At 43.5% G+C, this 19453-nt stretch overlaps 1 protein-coding gene across 4 annotated transcripts in view; it reads right to left on the bottom strand.

The window, feature by feature from the left end:
- Nucleotides 1–19453, bottom strand: part of TMEM255A (transmembrane protein 255A) — a 53968-nt gene that overhangs the window by 16011 nt on the left and 18504 nt on the right. Inside the window, exons 3-8 of one of the 4 annotated variants that reach the window (XM_081126411.1) lie at nucleotides 17748–17810; nucleotides 15513–15602; nucleotides 10220–10288; nucleotides 8717–8788; nucleotides 8235–8323; nucleotides 206–368 (exon numbers count right to left, since the gene is read on the bottom strand). In XM_081126411.1, coding sequence (XP_080982537.1) covers nucleotides 206–368; nucleotides 8235–8323; nucleotides 8717–8788; nucleotides 10220–10288; nucleotides 15513–15602; nucleotides 17748–17810 — 546 coding nt within the window. The remainder of the gene's footprint in view (nucleotides 1–205; nucleotides 369–8234; nucleotides 8324–8716; nucleotides 8789–10219; nucleotides 10289–15512; nucleotides 15603–17747; nucleotides 17811–19453) is intronic. The other 3 variants (XM_081126412.1, XM_081126413.1, XM_081126414.1) reach the window with 3 other exon arrangements.

The raw sequence follows: 19453 nt of genomic DNA, 5'->3' as shown, positions 1-19453 counted from the left end.
CCCCAGAATGTGCCACAAGAACACAGGCAACTCATGTTAACAAGAAATATTTTCAGGTTTTTGAAGGTAGTTAGTTACATTCTTGAAGCAATTGCTTCTGATTCATCCCTTCAAAACATAGGCCCCCATTGTTCCTAACTGCCCCAGCCCAACCCTAGCCCCCAACAGGGGCTTCCATGGAATGGGAAGACACTCCCTTCCTTACCATGTCCTTAAAGCCTCCAAGGACAGCGGCAGTGATGATACCCAGGAACAGGCCAACGATGTTGAGGATGGTGGCCGACCAGAGCAGGTGGTAGAGGTGGATGATATCCTGGCAACTGCTGACATCGATGTATTCATAGTACCCACCAGTGATTTCCACCCGACTGGACAGGGAGAAGCACACTTCAGTCAGTCCCCAGGGAGCAGGCAGGCCCCTAGGGCTTTGGCTACCATGAAGCTCAAAGAAAAGCAGCTGAGCTATCTTAAGGGCCATCATAGCCATGAATAAGCTTGGGGAGAAAGACATTATACTAAATCCTAGCGTGATTGTTATTTATTAAAAAAAAACCAAAAGAACTACTACCTGCCAGAGAAACACTTGTTGCTATCACTAAAACTAATCCTAGATGACATCACTGACACTTGACACTGTGCCAGGCACAGTGCTAAGCATTTTACATATGTGAATTCATTAAACCTGTGCTAATATGGCAGTCCCTAGTTACATATGGCCATATAAATTAAAATTAACATTAAGTACAATTTAAAAAAATTCAGTTCTTCAGTCTCATCAACCACATGCTACATGCTCAATAGCTACATTTGTAAGGGCCACATTTGTGACTGGTTATTGTACTGGACAGAGCAGATTACAGAACATTTCCATTATTGCATGAAGCTCTTTTAGATAGTACTGTAAATACTTATAGTGCTCTATGAGGTAAGTACTATCACTATTTCCTTTTTTCCAATGAAGAGACTCAAGTACAGAAAGGTTAGGAACTTGCTCAAGTCGTAAGAGGTAGGGCTGGGATCTGAATTCAGGCTTCAAAGATTTCAGTGTTTTCTTTCTCAAGACAAGATAAAACACTAACACATAAAAAACAATGTCCCAATAAAGAACTACAGCTGAGTTGCTGGACAAAACCTATCATTTCTTTGGTGAGGTCTTCCCTGACCACTCTGTTTAAAGACACCCCTCACTTCCAGCCCAGTCATTCTCTATCACATTACTTGCTGTGGACTGAATTGTGACCCCTCCAAAATCCATATGTTGAGGCCCTAACTCCCAATGTGACTGTATTTGGAGAAGAGCTTATAGGAGGTACGGTAATTAAGGTTAAATGGGGTCATAAGAGTGGGGCCCTATTCCAATAGGATTGGTGGCATTATGAGGAGAGAGAGAGAGATCTCTCTCCATACACAGTCACTGAGGAAAGGCCATGTGAAGGGAGACACAATGAGAAGGCTGCCACCTGCAGGCCAGGAAGAAAGCTCTCATTGGAATCCGAGCATGCTGGCGCCCTGATCTCGGATCCAGCCTCCAGAATTGTGAGAAAGTAAATATCTGCTGTTGAAGCCACCCAGTCTATGGCATCTTGTTATGGAAGCCCAAACAAAGACATTTCCCTTCTCTCATTCCTGTGTAGCACTCATTCCTCGCTCATGTGTCTGCTTCTTATTGTCTCCCCAACTTGAATGTGAGCTCCATGAGGACAGAGACTTGATTCACTTTATTCACTACTGTGCCTGACGTGTAGTTGGTGCTACATAAATACCTGGTGAATAAATTAAATGAAAGTTCCTGTCCTCCTGGATCTTGCAAACTAATTTACAACTTGACCACTGGAAGCAATAATGAATCTAAAACACTGTGATTCTTAAAATGAAAATCACAACCAAATGCCCTGGCATCAAGGTGGTTATTACATGTGACTCCCCTGCTGTAAGAACACTGAAGTTAAAAAAAAATAAATAAATAAAGGTTAACCTCCAGAATGAATCAGGGAGGGATTAGTCACACAAGGAAAAACTTTTAAACTTGACAGATGAATTTATCTTAGGATTCTTTAAAATCAGTGTTTCTCTAAGAAACTGAAATCAGTGTGGTTATAGGACATCCTGAGTCAGAATCATCTGTGTGTGTGTGTCAGTGCATTATTTGTGTGTGCCTATGGGTGTCTGTGTGGATGTGGATGTGGATGTGTCTCTGAGAAAGAGCTGGTTAACACTCTGATTCTTAAGCCCAGCCCCCATCCTATTGAATCTGGCAGAATTTTGGGAGGTGAGGCTCAGGAATCTGTGTTAACATGCTCACTGATGTTAGAGAACCACCATTTTCCATAGTGGAATTTTAAAGGTGTTTCCATTCATTAGAATTTTTATTGGATTTCGGTATTTTCCAGAACATAGCTGAAGAGACCATCCATAAAGCATACATTGAGTGTCTCCTGTTTGTTGGCACTGTACTCAGTCCTGGAGATTGGGCAGGGAGGACACACAGATTACTTAAGCTCAAAAAGGCACAGCTGGACAAGGACTACCCTGTGGAAAGACCTGTGTATAAGGGAAAGAAGAGGCTTGAGAGTCAACTTCTGATTGCTCCCAAATGATCTTTGCCTACCTCTTAAGACGCTGAGGGCAGGCTGGCAGTATGTACAGATAGGCAGTGTGGCATAGCAGGCTCTGGAGTAGGACTGCATTTGAGCCCTAGCTCTGTCACTTATATGCGGTCTGACCCTGAGCAACTTTCTTAACCCCTCTGGGCCCAGGAGATTTAATTAGAGAATGCATGAAAGCAGTGCTCCAGCACATAATAAGAGCCCCCACCAAAACACGCAGCTGTATTTTTTCCCTTCTAAGAGCCAGCCTCTGGCAACAAGATTCAAACCTTCGAATCTTGTTCTTAAAGGTATTAACGCTTTAAAGGCTCAGACCATGACATGAGACTAGATCAGTAGTTTAAAATATTCAATAATTGTAGAGAACGTATGGTTTGTTTCTGTTTGAGTGGGTTCAGTAGCTATTGAATTTTTATTTTTATTTTTTTTTTACTGAACTATGAAGGAAAAGAATGTTAATACTTAGATCTGGTTTGAGATTTAGCAAATGAATGTGGTTTGTTTCTGTTTGACATTCAGGATTCCATTTGGTTTACTCTCCGGGCAGAGTTTCCTCTGAAATTGCATCTTTTGCATTCTTAGCACTCTTACCCTAGAACCTCCAAGGCTTCAGGGCTCTCCTGCCAGACCCTACCACTGCCTGATTCAGCTTCCTAAAACATTTTAAAAATTAAGTCATTCATTTAATCAAAACCCTTCCATGGCTCCCTATTACCTTCAGGAAAATGTGCACAAATTCCTCAGCCTGCCATAACCTGACTCCAAAATGGAGCCCACACTCTAGTCCTAATCTCTCCCACTGCTCAGAGCTTCAGTAGTTACCTCACTAGTGCCTTCTTCAAGGACGCCAGTGCCCATTCATTTGCTTTTATCCTGGGCTCCCATAGCCTCAGAGAGTCTGTTTTTCTTAGTTTGGCACTTTGCATATGTCAATAATTCCATTATTCATTTAATCCAATGTTTATTGAGAGCCTACTCAGTACTGAGTGCTGTCCTGGATACTGAAGCTACCACCAAGGCCAAGGTGGACATGACATCTCTGTCTAAATTGTAACCTCTTGAGGGCAAGAGTCATCTTTTACCTACATGTGTGTCTCCCTCTGCCTTGCCTGGTGGTAGAAATGTTATGTTATCAATAGGTACTTGGTGAATGAATAACTGAGTTCAAAGACTGATCATTGCATTGATCATGAGATTGATTACTCAATATGGGCTCTCAGCCCCTTGCTTTCAACTTGCTGGGCGTGCCTGGAGAAATGGCACCCATTTAAAAAATGGACCCATTTAACAAAGCAGGAGGCAACCGATCCTGGATAAGGCAGAAGGGCATGTTTCTGCTCCTCGATAAGGGCCTGGAAACATTTGCCAACTCTTGCTTGACAGGCAATGGCAAGGGAAGCCTCTGTGCATCTCTCCCTCACTGCATGTATTTTGTCTAACCCTCCCTTCCCACAATCTCCCTGGTAAATTGAGTTCCTTAAGGGCAAAATTATGTTTTCTTGATAGGTATTCTTCTAGAATAGTCCCTGGCACATAGTAGGAGCTCAATAAAAGTTTGTCAAAGGAAGAAATGAATGAAAATAAGCTATCGTCTTTCATTTTATTAGCAGCTGGAGCAGTTCAAGAACCAACCTGTTTCCTTTCGTTTCCTTTAGGTTATACATTGAAAAACCAGTGATATTGACTTGCCCCACCCCCCAAGCCAAGTAAAATGCTCTGAAAGGCTGCTGCTGAGGAGAGGTGTCCTAGAGAAAGCTGCCTTCCTACACAAGGCTAAATGAAATAATCTATGTTTGCTATTAAAACCTCACTGCCTCTGACGTCAGAGAAGTTCTGTGGGTTTGAGGGGACAGTAGAAACTGTGTTTCCATAGCACTGTACAAATGACTGCCTGGTGTGTTTGTTCCCACTTTTTTTTTTTTTCTTGGCCTCCTTTCCAGGAAATGGACTGGAGGAGCTGGCAATTGATTAAAAATAGGCTTCATGTGAGGAAAACATATGCATTGGACAAACTTAAAGTCTCCGAGCCTCAGAATGATTGTGGCAAGCTATATTTAGGCCTGGAGTTTAGGTTTCTTCAGCACTGGCTGGAAAAAGCCTCCAGTCAAGGCAAAACTTCTTCCTCTATTGTAGGATCATCACCTGTTAAGTCTCATGGCCTTGGTTTATGACCTAGTGGGACGGTTTCCTGATGAAAAGCTTAGTACGTATTTTTCTAGTGGCCTAGCCCTTGGAATCTCAGCATGACAGACTCTGGAAAGGGCCTTGAACTGCTGCCCCCAGCTGGTCACCAGGCATCAGGTGGGTGAAAACCATTTCTGGGTTTGGAGGTCTTTAAGAGCAATGTCCCTGTGACTCCTCTTAGTTGCCTTGTCCTATATTTTATTTTCCTGGTGAAAGGATGTTCCTCTTTTTGTTCCCTTTTAACAAATGTCACTCCCAGGTCTATTTTTTGTAGTTGTTAATCCTCACGCAAGGATAGGATATTTTTTTCCCTTGATTTTTTTAGTGAGAATGGAAGGGAGGGGGAGAGAGAGAAACATCAATGTGAGACACACGGATTGGTTGCCTCCTGCACACACCCAACCCGGACGGGGATCGAACTTGCAACCCAGGTATGTGCCCTTGACTGGAATCGAATCCCGGACCCTTCAGTTCACCGGCTGACGCTCCAACCACTGAGCCAAATCGGCCAGGGCTTCATCAGGTCTTTACTCATGCCTGGTCCTGTGCTGGGTGGGGCCTGGGATACAGATAACATGAGATCATGTTCACTGCCTTTAGAGACTCAGAGTTTAGCACAGCTCCTCATAAAATTTCTTTAGAGCCTTAAAAATAATACTAGCATAACTTGCTTTAAGAAAGTTAGAAAGTCAACCCTGGCCAGTGTGGCTAAGTGGTTAGAGTGACGGCCTGAGCACTGAAGGGTCTCAGGTTCAATTCCCAGCAAGGGCATGCACCTGGGTTGCAAGTCTGATCCCTATCCTGGTCGGGGTGCATGGGGCAGGCAACCAATCGATGTGTGTCTCTCACATCATGTTTTTTTTCCTCTCTTGCTCACCCTTCTCTAAAAATCAATGAAAAAATATCCTCAGGTAAGGATTAACAAAAAAAGAAAAAAAGAAAGTTAGAAAGTCAGTTACTATGAAGCTTAGAGTGACGGAAAGATAAACTGAGCTTGAGTCACCACTTTAAAAAAAAAATCTCCTAAGGGCTCAGCTAAATGGAATTTAAAGTAAGATTTAGTTTATTCAAACCTTCGTCAGAAATACACCTAATTGCAAAGAGAAAGGTGTGTCTGCAAGGAATCACTTCTCAGCCTCCTCAGTGGGCCTCCTGTTTCCTTCTTGGATCTTAGGCTGTATCTTGGCCAGCTCCCAGCTCCCTTCCTGGAGGAGACCAGGAAGCCAGAAAGGAGAGGGGAGCAAGGAGAAGGGAAGAGGATGTCAAGAGGAGGGAGGAGGGAAAAAGAGAAGGAAGGGCGGGGGGGGGGGGGATAAGGAGAGGCAAGAGGAAAGATAGCAAAAGAACCCTAGTTCCCCTGGGACCCATTTTACATTCTTTTGATCATTTTTGGAAGGATGGGCTCAGGAAGTACAATTATAGCCAGCTCTCAATCATTGCTGTGAGAGGGAAGTCCTTTACAAGTGTTAGTTATTATTATAACATGAATAATTGAACCTCCCAGATAATCCCCAAACCTCATTTGAGTCTTGAAGTTTCCTTTCCTCTGCCAAACCTTTTAAGGAAATGAGACTGGTACTAGCAAAGGAGGTAAATGACTGGTGTGAATTCACCCCTTCTCCTCCCTGCCTCCAGTCTGTCTGTCTGGTCTTAATCCTCGACCTAGAGAAACTACCCCAACCCCCCAATACAGAGAGTAGGGAACGTGAGTTGGGGGGGCTGCATCCATCTCACCCCTCTGGGTCTAGCTCCATTCAGGCTCCTTCTGGCAACTTTCCCCTTCCTCCCTCTCCCTCCTGGCTCTCAGCACTCCTGCACTGAGTCTAGAGAAAATATGTGCATGAGCAGGGATTGGCTGACACACCCCACAGGCGGGGCTACTCACTTATGCTCTGTATCTTTTGCTCATGCATTCCTGATTCCACTTTCTAAATTGCTCTTGAAAGTATTCCTTGCTTTCTATTGTCTCTGAACTAACTTAATCCAGGCTCCATTCTCTTTGGCCTAAACTCTTGCAGTGACCTCCTAGCTGCCTCCTTTCTAAGCACTCATATCCATCTTCCATGCTATACCCTTCAATGGCTCCCAGTTGTTTACAGGGTCAAGTCCAAAGGCATTCCTATGGCCAAGGAGCCCTCCATGATTTGACCTGTGGCTACAACTCTGCTCTTACCTCTTATCCCCTTGTATAACTATATAACTACCCCACCTCCACAATTCCTGGGAATACCCTCCCCACTTACACTCACATTTGGTTTGTTTCCTAACCCCCTATTTGTCCTATAAGTCTCAGCTTCCACATCAACTCCTCCTTGATACTGCCCCTGCAGCAACTCTGACTTTCAGTCATTTTGGTTGCCAGTGTTCCCAGTACATCCACTGATTGACCACCACACTTATCACACTATCTTGCAACCAGTTGTTCACATGTCTGCCTTCTCTACTAGTCTGTGAGCTCCACAGCATTAGTCTCTGTATTCCTAGCTCCGAAATAGGCTTTGAAAGAAAGAATAAATGATGTTTTCACAATTGGAGGGCAGAGAGCCAGAACACTTGTAACAGAACTAGCACCAAGCCTTTTCCTGCCTCAGGGCCTTTGCACTTGCTATTCCCTCCGATTGAAACATTCTTCCCCCCCAGGCATCTACTTGGGTTGACCTCTCACATTACTCAGGTCTCTGCACAAATGTTGCCTCCTTAAAGATGCCTTCCCTGGGTATTCCATCTAGCATAACACACACATTCCACTCCTGTCACTATCTATCTGCCTTTCCTACCTCATTTGTTTTCAGAGCTCTGATCAACACATGGCATGTTATACAGGGTGTGGCAAAAGTAGGTTTACAGTTGTGACTACAAAAAACATGAAGCTTCTTCTTCTATTATTATTTATTAATTATGGTATTATTTTCCATACGGACAACTGTAAACCTACTTTTGCCACACCCTGTATATTCATGTTTATTGACTGTCTTCCCTAATAAAATATAAGTTCCAAGAGGGCAAAGATCTTTGTTTTGTTTGCTGCTGAATCTCCAGTGTCTAGAATAGGGTGAGGCACAGGGAAAGTACTCAATGATGACTTGTTCAGTATTGAACTTGGACTTAGAACTGTGTTGGAACCCTATCTCTACCATTTTCAAGTTCTGTGTGACATCAGGCTAGTTGCCTGTCTCCTCTGAGCCTCACTCTCATCATCTGTAAAATAGGGATAATAATTCTACAGACATCATAGACAAGAATGAAATGAGATCAAATATTTAAAAGCACTTGACATGCTGCCCAGCACAGAGAAGGCAGGTAATGCTTGTGAGCTGAAATCTGTTGACCAACCAGTGTCTTCTACTTCTCTGATCCCTATGGCGAGCCCTTCCCCCATCCTAGCCCTTCTATCATCCATTGTGATCAAACCATTATTCCTATGCCTGGGGGCTCAGTTCTTACTTGCCACAGTTGTAGAGGTCACAGCAGAAGCAGGTGTTTCCCCGGATGCGAGGTGTGCAGAATCCACGGCTGAGGTGAGGGCAGGTCACCTGAGGGCACACAACAGTGAGGAGATGAGAGGGCATTGCATGAGAGGCAGGAACCTCTGGGATTGGAAATGTGAATTAGCCACTGATGGAGAAGGTAAAGATGGCTGTGAGATGAACACACCAACGCATGGGAGGGATGGGGTTGGGCAGAGGGCTGGCTGAATTGTACATGAGGCAAGTCACTGTGTAGCTGGGCTCACATCCAGCCTCAGCCCTCAGTGCCCCATCCCTGATGGAGAGGAGAAAGGATGGATGGAAGGAGAAACAGAAGAACAAATAGACGGTAGGGAATGAGGATATGAGGGAAAGGCAAATCAGGGAGCAGGAGGAAAGGGGACCAGATGGGAAGGAAGACAGAGGGGCTGTCACATGCACTCTGAAGTACAATGGTACCTCTCTAGCTGCCTGGGTAAGGTTCCTCATAACCCTCGCGGAAGGAGAATTTTTGGTTGAGGAACTTATGACCTTATATAGGAAAAATAGGGTTAGGGGGACCAGGGTTACCAGTGAACCTATGGAAGTCATTATTAACATTTTTACAGTCACCAAATTAACACAAGAAAGCGATCACGATGAAATCAAGAGAAGAGCAAAGACATTTTACACATCTTGAGCTGGCAAAAAGTTTTAAAGATAAATTCCCATTTACCATCTCTTGTTGGTAATAAATTTTCCAGGCTCTCTCCCCGATATGGATGCAAATTTGTTTTGTTGTGTAATAGAGAATATTCATAGTAAATGAGCACTCTTTTCTATATTGGGTCTTTCATCCAAATGCTCACAGCCTTTCTGATAAGCATACACATTTCTGCTCCTCCCTTCTAACCTGAGGATAGTTAGAAAAAATGGTAAATTTGTGATTGGGGAAAGAAAAAAGAGGCAAGTGGGTAGTGGGGCCATGAAAAAAATGTATTTGCCCTGATGCCTCAGTAGCAGGGGCTATCTATCGCTTTGCCTAGTTCCAAGGGCACCATTCACATTATATTTTATGTAGAATGGCTTCCCCTAACATTGTGCAATGCATTGGCCATTTTATATCCACTTGCCTCTTTTTTCTCTCAATCACAAGTTTTAAAATTTTCTAACTATACAGGGATGGGGTGGGGATGATTTTCAATTTGAGGTTAATGGAGAACCAAGTTGTCAAGGTTCCTAGAAGCACACAGTAGTTTCCCATGAACGTGATCTCTGGGTTGGGGGGCAACTATCGTGTACTGAAATGAAAGCTCTCTGAAAATGACTTGAAGCCATGCTTCACCTCACTGCCCACCACCTCTAGTTTTCCATGAAAGGACATGGAACACAAGGAGAGCTGTGTGGGTCAGGAGAAAGATACTCTCATGTACCCATTCAAACATCATCAGACTGGCCTCATGAAAGGGGCCAGGCCAACAGTCCAGCACTCATCAGAGCCTCCAAGGGAACCAGGCCTCTCAATCACCCTCATTTAGCTTCTTGACCCCTTGTGTGTGTGGGACTCAGGCTCTGCCCCCTAGTCTAGGCCCAGTGCCTTGGTGGGGCTCCTGCTTTTCTTCCAGCTCGGGCGCCTGAACCACAGGTGACTGAACCATTATCCACAGAGATGGGGGAGGACTCCGCCCTGTGGCCTCTGTACTCTCTTCCTCTTCGGATCAAAGCTACAAACTGAGAGGCTGCCTGTGGGGTCAGAGGGGCAGCCTGTGGCCACAGAACAAAGTAAATCTGATTAGGCCTCATGAGGCTCCAACCTATGACCATGGCCTAATCATTAGCACTGTGCTCTGATCCACTGAGCAAATCAACTACAGATACCTGATAGACAGCCTTAGGACCCTGGAAAGGAGTAAAAGAAAAAGGTTTTAGGCAGAACAGGAAACTTCCCCGAAAGGTAAGACATACAGCCTCATTCTGGCTCACCTCCTCAGCTTCCTTCTGGGATGTCTTGGGGACATAGTGGCACTGGTTAGCGTAGAGTGGTTTCAGATCCTGGAAAGGGAAACACCAAACCAAAGGGGTTTTGGCTTTGGAAAATAAAGCAGCAAGCGCTCTGATTGGTAATAAAAGATTTGAACACACACACACACACACACACACACACACACACACACACACCCCAGAGCAGGCAGTGGGTTGAGTTAATTTCTTAAAGCTGCTCATCTAGGGAGCCTGCGGATGTGACCATCAGATAAAAATGCTGTAATAACTGCTTTCCATTGGACCACTTGGTTAATGGGAAATTAGGAAATTGATTGAGAAATGGGTTTCCAAAAATTTCCTCTCTGGTTTTCTTTTATTTCTAGTCTTTGTGTTCTTGCAAAAAGTCCCCAGGGAATTAGATTCAAACTCCAGGTTACTGCATCATCACACATGGTGAGGGGGTGGGGGTGGGGGTGAGGGGGACAGCGTAGATCTAACAATGAGGTCTCATTATCACCTGAGGAAAGAACCAGGGCTGGCTGATATGTACTCTCTGCTGTCATGGCCACAGCTTTTCCAGAAGGAAGAGCTCAGGAAGCAAGCCCCAGGGGGATGGGCAGCTACTGAGATTTTTATTCAACTGAACTATGAGCTATTTTCACTCAATTACACAAATTAGATAAAGACAGTGAACTCCAAAAATACTGCTAAAGCCCAGAAAACTAACATGAAGGCTCAAGGGCAGTTGATTTACCCCACTGGCTTGGCCAGCTTCCTGGTAAGGAAGCTCTCAGGCACGTGGTGCAGGGGGTAGGGGTTGGCATAGAAGAGACAGACAGAATCCAATGCTGCCTGGAAGCTTGCAGGCAGGGGATGTTGTTCACTTTCAGGGTGACACTAAACATCCCCTGAGTGGTAGGGGGCTTAGGCCAAAAGCAGGTTGGGACAGGACAATCGGTTGATGCAAACTGACCTTAGGGGTTTGGCCAAAGCACCTTGGCAGTGCGAGTTTACCAATTGCTCCCCACCCTGCCCCCAGTTCTTTCACCATTTCCAATGATCCTGGTGGCTGCTTTTTCCCCACACATGTGATTTAGCATCTCTTGTTCCTGGTACCCAAGTGCTCCTGCCTCCTAGCTTGCTATCCCATCCAGGACCTAGGACTTTCCATCAGCTGCTTCTACATGAACCTCCTGGCTTCTCAATGTTCTAAAAGTACAATGTCCTGTTGCCTTAGCCTGCAGTCAGGCTGGAAAGGAATGAGGGTTCTCATGTTCACACCCGGCAGGATTTATTTTCCATATTTGGGTGATGGCAGAAGTCATTATTATCCTGTAGAAGGGCAGGCTTGATGTGCTGGTCACAGCCCTCCTGACCTGGTTCTGCAAAAAACATTCAGCCACCAACTGCCCTAAATGAAAATAAACATGTGTGATGGTTGCCCATTTGGTGCTTCTGGCTGTTCTTCTACATTGAGATCCCAGAGGAAGAACAAGCCCATGCAATTGAGAGGTAAGAAAAGGTCACTCAGCCAGGGCTCAGAACCTTTTTAATCTGAAGGTCAACAACTCTGGAGTGAAGGGATGGAAACAGAAATTGCTTTATGGTGTCTACTCTGTGCCAAGCCCTCATAGGGCATGCACACACCCATGGCTTCAGATTGTCCTCATACTTACCTTGAAGGTAGGTTACTATTATATCCATTTGGAGGAGGAGAAATTGTGGCACAAAAAGGTAACATGACTTTCCCATCTAGTTAATGGCTATATTAGGGAGAGGGGAAAGGAAGGAAATAGGAGACAAGAGAGAAAAGGAACAAGAAACATTTACAGGGGTGTGTAGGAAGGTAGGCCTTGAGAAGTTCATATACCCCAATCAAAAGATGCCATTAAAGGGCCTAAAAAACAGGAAAAGTTGGCTCTAACCCACCCAAGTGGTGTTAGGGTCAAAATGTGCCTTTGATTTAAATGGGCCAACAGATATCACCATAGATTAATAAAGCCTCCTTCCTCAAAACTCTCTGAGTGTCATTGAGGACTGGCAGATTTCTTAGGACAGGTACAGTGGAAGCATAAAGGTTTCTTAAAGATTCATCCAGCCTTACCCCAACCCCGAGTCAAATGTGGTACTTCAGGCCACTAACTGCAGGAGGTACACAGGGCCTGGAGTCAGAGGCAGGTAGGGATCACTAGAGAAACTTCTAGTAATATGATTTGGATTTTTTTCCCCATTGCCTTTGACTGAGACCAGTAATAAAAAAACATTAAGAGTTTCAGGCAAATGCAAATCAAACCCACAATCAGATACCATTTCATACCCACTAACCCACTAACCCACTAGAATGGCTAGAATTAAAAAGTCAGATAATAACAAGAGTTGACAAGGATGTGGAGAAACTGGATCACTTATAAACTTCCAATGGGAATGTAAAATGGCACAGCCACTTTGGAAAACTGTCTGGTAGTTCCTCAAAAGGTTAAATATAGTTACCACATGACTCAACAATTCCGTTCCTAGATATATAGCCAAGGGAAATGAAAACATATGTCCATACAGAAACTTGTACATGAACGCTTACAGCAGCATTATTCATAATAGCCAAAAGGTAGAAACAACCTAAATGTCCATCAGCTGCGCAAACAAAATGTAGTATATCCACACAATGCCACATTATTAGGCCATAAAAAGAAATGAAGCACTGATACATGTTATAATATGGATGAACCTTGAAAATATTATACTCATTTAAAGAAGTCAGGTCACAAAAGACCACATATTATATCATTACATTAATATGAGATGTTAATTAATATAGGAAAATCTATAGAGAAAGAAAGTAGATTAGTGGTTGCATAGGACTGGAGGGAATAGGGGGATGGGGAGGTGATAGCTAAAGGGTATGGGGTTTCTTTTGGGGATGATGAAAATATTCTAAAAGTGATATGATGTGGTGACAGTTTGCATTAACTGTGAAGATATAAAAGCTATTGAATTGTATACTTTAAATGGGTGAATTATATGGGATATGAACTATATCTCAAAAAAGATGTTTAAAAAAATTAGGAGTGAGAGGAGGAGGGAAATGGAGGAAGCCATTTTAGCTCATGATGCCATCAAAATCTACTGCAGGTTTCCTGGCCAGGAGGCCTATGTTGCCATGGAGACTGCCTCAGAGAGAATACTGCTTGTCAAGTGGGGATAATAATGCCTGCCCTACATACCTCACAGGATTGCTGTGGGTCTCAAATGAGAAAATAGATGTGAAGGCACAATGAAAAGCTACATGCACTACACAAAAACAAGGCATTATTGTTATCAAGATGGCTCCTGTTGAATACAGAACAGCATGCATACTATGATTGAGTGCAACCATGCTACAAAAATAAGTATGTGCTCTGAGGGTAATATGCAAAAATGATACGAATTGGTATATTAAGGTGGTAGGATTGTGGATAAGTTCCTGATGTGTCATTTGCCTTTTAAAAAAAATCCTCACCGGAGGATATTTTTCCCACTGCTTTTCAGAGAGTGGAAGGGAGAGAGAGACACACACATACACACACACACATCGATGGGCTGCCTCCTGCACATGCCACGACCAGGCCCGAAGATCAAGCCTACAACCAAGGTGGAATCTAACCCATGACCCTTCAGTCCGAGTGCCGATGCTCTGACTGGGCTTGGGCTCATTTACCTTTTTAAGAAGAAAAAGATGAAAAACAAAATGGCTGCTCTCAGCTAAAATCAGAAGTGCTGGGTCTGATATAAGGGCCTACATTTATATTCCTGGTCCTGAAAGAAAATTGGGCAAGGAGCCTTTCTCTCCCACCTTTTTCTTTTACCCCTTCCCAGAAATTATCTCCTGAGATGCCATTTCAGAGACTGCTTGGGTGGCAGCACTGATCATATGAACTCTTATGTCTGGGAGGAGGGTCCAAGAACAAGTTGAAATTGAAATAATTAATGTTGCAAATCATCCTTTTCCATATCCAACCATACCTGTGACACTCCCTCAGGATGACCTGCACTATTAGCCAGTGACTGAAATGGAATTAAATATCATTGATTCATAGAATATCCTGATAATATAATTTTGCTCCAATCCAATTGTTTTAGAAAAAAAAGTTCTAACTAGTTCATGAGTTGCTTCCATTTTCGATGTTGGTTCAGTTGAAATCAAATGAGTATTTGAGTTTGTTGTGAGTGCTCAATAATTTGCTATGGCTTGACTTTTGTTTGTGTGCCAGGTCAGAACTACATTATGACTTCCCTGGGACTTAAGCACTTTTGCCTTTGTGGGCCCTTCCTCCATTAAAAAATATTGAAAATTACATTTTATTTATTTTAATTATATCTTATGATTGTATTGGCATATATTTATATTATATGTGAAAACTTTCTTTTGACCTAAAACTGCATTGTTTTGTTCTGATTTGAAAAGAAATAATATTTTTATGGGCCCCTGAAAGCAGCATGGATCACAAGCACTTGTGCCTATTGTGCCAATGAAGAGATCAGCTATAGACCAGATGTCTGGAATAGTATGAAATGGAAAGTGCTGAAAAAGGGGCAAGGGGTTCCCTAGAAAGCCACCTGGGAACACCCTGAATCCTAAGCTTCCTCAGAGAATAAGCACAGCTTTGGGTTTAAGGAGTAAAATGGCCTTTCTCAGGGCACAGATTCTTCAGAGTAGGTAGCATTTCGCATCTTAACACCAGGACTGGGTTCTGAGTGGAGGCTTCTAGTTCTGGGACTTTCCCTCGACCCCAATCATGTCTCTGCTCTCCAACCACTGCTGTAGGGACAGCAAAATTCAGGCATTTGAGAAAAGGTGACTATGCCCTCATGGTCTGCTCTTGTTGCTGTTGAAGGAGAGAGGCCATCTATTGAAAACTTCAAGTCTCTCAGGAAGTCATGTGGCTTCCTGTTCCTCTCTCTCTACCAACATCAGTTCCAAGCCATTCCCCTGGTCCTACTGCCCTTATCTTTGCCTTTCTAAATCTCACCCACTTGCCGAAGGCCTGGCTCCAGCCCCACCACCACTAAAAAGCCTGCCCTGACTGCTGGAGTCCAAGATAAACCACTCTGGCCTTTAGAGTTTGTATCCTCAGCTGAGACCCAGTTCTCTAGATGCCTATGTATCCATGGGTGTCCTTATCTTGACTGTCAGCTCCTTGATACAGGGATCCTGTCTTCTGTTCCCCTCATGACACTCAGCACACATCCAGTACAGGCTCAATGAAGCCTTGCTGGTAGTGCACACTTACTTTAAACCAGAACTGAAAATACTCACAATGTGTCTGGCAGCAAAGACCCCATCGACTATGGCACAACAAAAGGCTGCAATCACACCAAAGCTGATAAAAACAATAGAAGCCACCAGCTGCAGAGGGAACAAAACAAAAGTGTCTGTTAGCTTTCCACTCTTGCTGCTCCTGGAGACTAAGTGATCCCCAAGAGACCACCAGCTAAAGCAGAACCCTGGCTTGCCACACATGAGGATGCTCTTTGCAGTCATGCAGGATGAGTGGGAGCTGAGGAAGGGGGAGGCACAGAAGGGGCCATTGAAGCACCTTTTACATTTTGAGGGCAAACAAAGAAATTCACTCAGTGCATTTGTGAGCACCAAATGGAGAGGAGGCTTGCTGGTATCCAGCATGCTGTCCACGGTGGAATTTGACTGTGTGACTCTTCCATTCTCAGACTCAAAAATGTTGGACCTCTGACATCATGTAGTCCAACCCTCTATTTTATTTATTGTGAAATTAGGGGCTTAGAGAGGGGAAGTGGTGTGTGTGCCCAGGATCACCATCTAGTCTACGGAAGAGTCTTGTGCCCACCGACTCCTAGTTCAATGTTATTCCCAACCCCTCATGATGGGCATTAATGAATACAGGGATGATTCTGAGGCCCCACAGAACCCTACATGGCCTTCTGCATCATTGAAGAAAGAGAACATTCAACTTAAGACTTAAACGTTAAAGGCATTTTACAAGGGTTGAAGCCTCTGAAATGGATCAACTCTGTGTGGTGCATATGAAAAATTTCAAGTAAGAAAAATGTTTGCTTGAACCAGACTGCCCTATTCTTTGACCATGTTAGATAACAGAAATGTTCCTAATAATTTGTCTTCCATGACAAGGCTGATACTACAATCCAACATGGGGGTAGGTGTTTTCAGGGGCATGGATAGGTGCTGCCTGAGCCCACCATCTGCCTGTGTTCTGACCTTCAGAACTAGATGGAATCAGTGTTTTTTTTTTTCCTTGAGGTGATTGGGGGTAGGGAAGGGAAATAGCATGGCATTAAGCAGCTCTCCAGGGAGAAGGAGGAATGAAAGTCAAGGCCACCCCAAGTTTCTCCCACCTCAACAGGCTAGGAAGAAATGCTTATCTCCTTTGGGAGTTGTTGAGAAACCTCTCCCCATAAATCTCACTTCACAGCACTAAAAAGAATTGGTAAATAATGGATGAACAATGTCATGAAATTGGCATTATTAGCTATGCTATAATCAGCTCTACAACTAAAACTCCTCTATTATTTTGAATAATTTAGGTCCAAAGTGCAAACACAACTGGGGGGGGGGGGGGAGGTGGTGTGGAGTCCAGGTAAAATGGAAGATTGGAACTATTAGAACTCTCCTGAGGGCAATTCCCCATGTTGCTGGGGGAGAACATATGGTTAGAGTTCTCTGTCCCTGGAGCTATTACGTTATCTGATTAAACTTGCTATTAAATAGACCCTGTCATCAGAGTCAAGATGCCATAGAGACTTATACTGGGGGAGCCTAATCAGTCCACCATCTGACCACTCACCAGGCATCTTGATTTACAAGCCCTATAAAACTGCAATTCGGTCTGGACCTTCTTCCCCTGCCCTCTAGGAAGCTTTCTCAGACTGGACCAGGAAAATACAACAGCTTACCCATTAGGACACAGAACTTTCTAAGTTTTACCTCCTACTATATATGCTCATCCTCCCTTTCAAGCTTACAACATACTTAGTTTTGAACTATAGGTAATGGAAATACTTTAGGGCTCCATAATTTTATTTTGTCTCTTATGTGCCCCAAGTATATTTGTTCTCCTATTCAAAGTACTCTAGATTATAATCTCCTAAAAAGTGGAACCCTCTGAAAAAACTTCCTCAAAAGGTTATGCATCAGAGAGGAAGATGTGAGAGTCACCAATAATCCAGAGCTGTGGCAATGAAAATCACAGAAGTAAAGGCACTGTAGAGGACAGTCGCCTGACCGGATAGGCTGGGGAGGTCCTTTGGGAGTGAGGAGGAGAGCCAAGGGCAAGATCCAAAATATCCTGTCCCTGTGACTAAAGGAGACTAGTGAGGCCACCAAGGGAGCATCAGACAAGGTAAGATCAAGTCCCATACCACAGGGTCACCGAAAAGTTCCCTGGAGACTTAAGTGAAAAGGCAAAGTAGCAGTTTCTTTTGTGGCCCAACTTGTGCAACCTTAAGAAATGTGTTACCTTCAGACGAAGAATTTGATTCCATAGCAATGAAAACTTACCATCTGCCGTTTGTTCTCAATAAGGTTGGATCCGATGATTCCAAGGAATGATCCAAAGCCGAGCTGCAAAGCAACAAGGCACACATAGCATGTGGAGAAATGGTCAGCCCGACCACACAAGCATTCAGCTCCTGGATATGATTCAGGACAATGGAAAGTAACTGGGGTATAGATGCTAAAACCACTTGCAGTCATTACTTACACAAATAAAGTGTGTACAGTAAAAGCATTTCTCCCACTATTTGCCAATTTTCCCTTGTAGATATGAATCATGCCTAAAAAGAAATGCATGTGCCCCCAAACTAAAAGTCAAAGTCAGCCATAGCTTTTCAGAGCCTGCTTATTTCAATTTCAATATCCATTACTTAGCATGGAGCTGGTGAATCAGTAAGAGACATATACTGGTGAAAAGCACGCATTACATTCTGATCTTTATCCTTTTATTTTTAAAGCGACCTTCCAGTCTAATGCATGGATTACAAAGTAAAGGTTTGAAATAGCAATTTTTGATGCATCTGGCACACTAATAAAACCCAGGAAGTCCTTTAGAAATTAGCAAGCACCTTAACCTAAACTAAAAAAACAACACACCATTTTTTTGAAAGCCTGTATTTGTGGTTGACCCAACTGCAATTTATGCTAGCACTTATTCACCTCTTCTTCCATCTCTGCTTCATTTATGGACAGCAAGCATTTATTAAAGGGCATGCAGAGATGGCACCATAAAACCCTGAAAAACAATTTCCCTGTCTAAGTGGCTGGGATGATGGCTCGGTGTAGCAGATCCCACTTTTGTCTCAGTTCTGCCATTAGTGGACTGAGTCTGCCAGTCTCAGCTGAAAACGATCAGTAACCGATGGCTGTCGAAGGGGATAAAAATGAAAGAAGTAAAAAGTGGTGAGAATGGACCAATAAATCTTAACACCAGTTCAGCAATGTAGTTACATATCTCTTTAGCTTCACTAATGGTCTGGGTTCCCACCTTGGCTCACAGGGGCATCTATTTCAGTCCAAGGCCCCAAACTTTATGCCTAGGCTTGGAAATCGAATAGACCCATGGGCTGGGCTGGAGTTTGGTGAAGCAGTGTAGGGGGGCTGAGTGGTTGTCTCAGACCCCCAGGAATGAAAGAGAATGAAAGCAAGGATTGAATACAAGTTTATAAAGACTCACTCTGCAGGGCCACTCAGGCAGCAAACTCTCTTGGGAAATAGAAGCTGAATTGCATAAGGGTATACAGATCCCATGCCATCCAAGACTACCGAGAACGTCCTCACTCAACAGTTAAACTATACATATCTCCCACCTGATCTTATTTTAAAGATAATTAAAATGTGTTGTCATAAAGTATACTGATTAAAACTTGGTTTTTAAAAGGAGATTAAAACAACAACAACAACAAACCTGGTTATCAGACTAGCTTGGCTTCTAACCTCAGTTTGTGTTCCACTTATGTTTGTGAGAGCTTGAACAAGCTGACTGACCTCTCTAAACCTCAATTTCCTTATTTGGAAAACATGGACTATAGTAGTGGCCACGTTATAGGACTTTTATATGGATTAACCAGGATGATACATTTGAAAAACTTTGCACAGTGCCTGGCACACAGTAAATACTCAGTAAACATTAATTACTCTTCTAGTGATTATTATTACTATTTTATTAGACATTTAACTTTTGAGCAGCTCTAACCTGATTTGAGCTAGAA

The sequence above is a fragment of the Miniopterus schreibersii genome (assembly GCF_964146895.1).
Source record: "Miniopterus schreibersii genome assembly, chromosome: X".
NCBI lineage: Eukaryota > Metazoa > Chordata > Mammalia > Chiroptera > Miniopteridae > Miniopterus > Miniopterus schreibersii.
This window is presented reverse-complemented; position numbering and strand designations above follow the sequence as displayed.